General features: G+C 46.2%; 1 protein-coding gene across 1 annotated transcript; it reads right to left on the minus strand.

Annotated features, from left to right (window-relative positions):
• Positions 1-1,451: 1,451 nt before the first annotated feature.
• Positions 1,452-3,039, minus strand: LOC123175834 (phytosulfokine receptor 2-like). The gene has a single exon (XM_044590337.1). The coding sequence runs from the start codon at positions 2,949-2,951 to the stop codon at positions 1,674-1,676; it is 1,278 nt and encodes a 425-aa protein (XP_044446272.1). The 5' UTR covers positions 2,952-3,039; the 3' UTR covers positions 1,452-1,673.
• Between the last annotated feature and the right edge of the window lie 755 nt (positions 3,040-3,794).

Below are 3,794 nucleotides of genomic sequence, written 5' to 3' on the forward strand. Positions count from 1 at the left end.
GAGTTGTGGTATTATTCATTGGGAGGAGAAGGGGCCGAATTGGGGTTGTACCCCAAGTAGGATTTGACCCCCAAAAGAGGATTCAGCCTCCTCCCTTTCCTTCTTTTCGGGCGTCCCCACTTTGGGACCTTTTGGCCCATTAGGGGCTGCCCTCTTGGGTCGGCCCAAGAGGAACTTCTTCCCCAAAAAATAAAGTTCTCTGCAACCTTCCGAAAACTCTTCATATGTAGATCCGAAACTTTTTCGGACATGTTATACCTTTCTAGAATTCTTGAAACCCTTCTGGGACCAACCGAAACACTTCTGAATCCATCCAAAACATTTTTGGTGCTCATTCTCTCAGACTTTAGTTCTCATATTAATTACTACCTATTAAGCGTGTGACCCTACAGGTTTGGAAATAACCGGACATGACCGAACACTTTTGTGTTAAGAACTAGCACCAGGATTTGGACATCCTTGAGAACCCTCGCCTATTTACGAAGTTCTCGAGCGAAACTTTTGTTCCCGAATACCATTCCCTTTGCTTCGCGATACCTTACAAAACCAAGGTGATATATTATCAGTATCCTCGTCATTGACGCTTTGATCACTATACCGTTTATCCTTGTTACCGATTTGTTCTCTTTACTAGTATCTATATTCTGGTATCCCGTGATCTTAACACATGTGTCTAGCCAGACGATAATGATATCGTAATACCGAGTGGGCCTATAGAGTATCTCTATCGTTTAAGGAGAAAATCTCAGTCTTGAGCTATCGATATTGAGACATACAATTTTGGTATACCCGTAAGTTACTTTTATTAACATCTAGTTACGAAGTGACATTCAGTAACCCCAAAGTAACCATCCGGTATGTTAGCATACAATATCTCATGGTCTAAGGAACTAAGTAAATGTTAACTCTTTATATAAAAATACCAAGAACATAGTAACTATGTGACCTCTCGCAGGAATAAAACTACCCAACTCCATTGTTCTGATAACAAGGTGTTCTCATAGTATCGTAACAATGTCCATGATCAGGAAAACAAGATCATCGTCAATGCATGAGCTTGTAGAGGCATGCCTAGGGGTCATATTGTTATTTATGTTTCCACACATGCAATGCGTTTCATCCAAATCTCATATTCAAGAGTCAATGCAATGAAGGTACATAAATATAAAGTTAATTACGAATATGGAAATACGACAATACATTTAATATCGCCTCCAGGGCATATTTCCAACAATACCTTCATCCAAACGTTTGACATTGATGCGTGTAACATTGATACTTGCACTACATAAGTGTACAGCTAGCTGGCATTAAGTAGTTGTAATTTGCTATATGATTCATAGCCCAGTCAGCAAAAATAAGAAAGCGTCACACAACACAGAGAAGGAGATAGAAAATCACCACATCTAGACATTCATGACGCAAAGCGGTACATAAGGAAACACGCTTGGTCTACATCAGTTGCAGGCCGTCGTTGCTGTTCAGGTCAACATATATGTAAAAGTTTTGTGGATATTACAGGGAAAATTTTATTTTGAGTAGGAAACAGGATGCTATATCCTTGAAGTTACAAACTATGGTTGGCCCCAATAAGTGATTGTGGGCCACACTGAACTTGGACAAGGACATGTGAGCTCGGTCAGGGAAGACATAATCAACCCACTAACAGATCATTAACCTCCAGTTACGACTCTGTCATTCCCATATACGACGTGGTCACTCCCAGATACAACATTGTTGTTGCCGGTTACCTTATTGTTCCCCCCGGATACGGTATTGCCATTCCCATTTACGACATGGTCGTTTTCAGATACAACATTGTTGTTCCCAGATACAACATGGTTGCTACCGGTTAGGACATTCTTGTCCCCAGATGTGACAGTATTATCGCTCCCAGATACGGTATTGCTGTCACCAGATACAACAGTGTTGTCATTCCCAGATACAACATTGCCCTCTCCAGATTTGACAAAGTTGTTGGTCCCAGTTATGACATTTGTTTTTTGTTGTTGGAGTGTTCTTCTATTACGCTTCACATAAAATGACATGTTAGTGAAAGCCATACCCGGTGAATGATCAGCGGTGGTGAGACCCTTGAGCAATGTCAATCCCTTGGGTACCTCGCCAACCAATGAATTATTTGAGAGATCCAGGTAGTGAAGGTGGTCAAGTTCACCAATCCACAATGGAATGGTGCCAACGAGTTGGTTGCTGGCAAGGCTGAGCGACTTGAGTACGTTGCAATCCGCGAGGCTAGTCGGGAGTGACCCATTGAGGTAGTTTGCGGCAAAGTCAACCGAAGCAAGAAGTGGCATGCCAGAGAAATTGACACGGGCAAGCGGACCAGACAAGGAGTTGTTCCGGAGGCTGAGCTCACGGAGAGATGACAATGACGATAGGGATGGCGGCAATGATCCAAAGAAGTTGTTGGAGTGCATGACCAAATGCTCTAGTGACGTGAGGTCCCAGAACACGTCATCTAGGAGGCGGCCGGAGAAGCGGTTGATGGACAAGTCTAGCAAGGTGAGGACCTTGAGCTTGTGGAGGCGCGAGCTCAGCTGGCCAGTGAGCTCGTTGGATTCGAGTGAGAGCTTCTGCAGCCCAACGAGGCCGAAGAGCGCCTCAGGAAGTGACCCCGTGAAAGAGTTGGAGCCGAGAAAAAGCTCCTCCAGCCGCGTGAGGCCCGCCAGAGAGGCTCCTGGGATGGGCCCCGCAAGGCCATGCCCGGGGAGTCGTAGCGCCGTGACACGACCATGGGCGCCATCACAGCCCACACCTACCCAGCTGCAGCACGAAGTGCCGCGCCACACGGCTCGAAGACGGACACCCCCGCCGCTGAGGTTCCCAGCAAAGCCCCGCAATGCGCGGAGGTCGTCGGGATGGCACCATGCCGCGCGCGCAGCGGGCAAGATAAACGTCAATAAGAGGAGGAGCAGCCAGCATTTCGCCATGGTGGTATATGTAACTATGGGTACACGGACACGAGAACTCAGCAGGAAACAATTTTGGGATGCATGAGGCTTTGGTCGAGTGACACGACAACGCTCTAGCTTGGCTCAAAAACTGTTTGGGTGGTGCATCGTATCTTATACACGTGTGGAAGGAAAGCATGCGTTGCAAGTGGTGCTGGACATGGTGCTGTCCGTCGACTGAATTCGTGGGCGGCCATGCGTTGCAAGTACTAGTCCGTGCCCACAACTGCCAAACTTAATTTTCAGGCATGTCGACTGAAATTCGTGGGTGGCTACGAAATAGAAGAATATCCGGGCATTGCTACGGACCATAGAAAAATTACGTCTCTGACAATATGATCATGTATTTCTTTTCCTACTCACTGGACGCCATTAAAAATGAAGGAAATTATGGAAGCAAAAAAAAATTAGAAGAAAAATTAGCACAAAGCGCACACTTTATGATGCACCATGTAGCCATATAGCGTCCTGGCTAACACCATCAACAAATATAGAACCAAGATGATAAGAAACTGACCTTGGAGCGAGTTTAAAATAAAGATCCCAAAAGAAGCTAAGCTACTTGTCCAGGAGGCTACGAGGAGTGAAGCACATTGTGGTCTCCATACGCTTTTCTGGGGAGGATCTTTGGATCGACCGTATGCGGGTGCAAGAGATTGCCCCAACGATATACGATCAGATCGACGAGATCGGTCGCTCCAGGCCGTGGAGAATGGGTCTTGGGCAACAGATGTTGGCCAGAATATTGGTGTGGCCGCACTTTAGGAATACCTGGGGCTTTGGATAAAAGTGAGCACGTGAGAGCCACAGGTGGATGTGCCG

The sequence above is a fragment of the Triticum aestivum genome, unplaced genomic scaffold (genome assembly GCF_018294505.1).
Source record: "Triticum aestivum cultivar Chinese Spring unplaced genomic scaffold, IWGSC CS RefSeq v2.1 scaffold151440, whole genome shotgun sequence".
NCBI lineage: Eukaryota > Viridiplantae > Streptophyta > Magnoliopsida > Poales > Poaceae > Triticum > Triticum aestivum.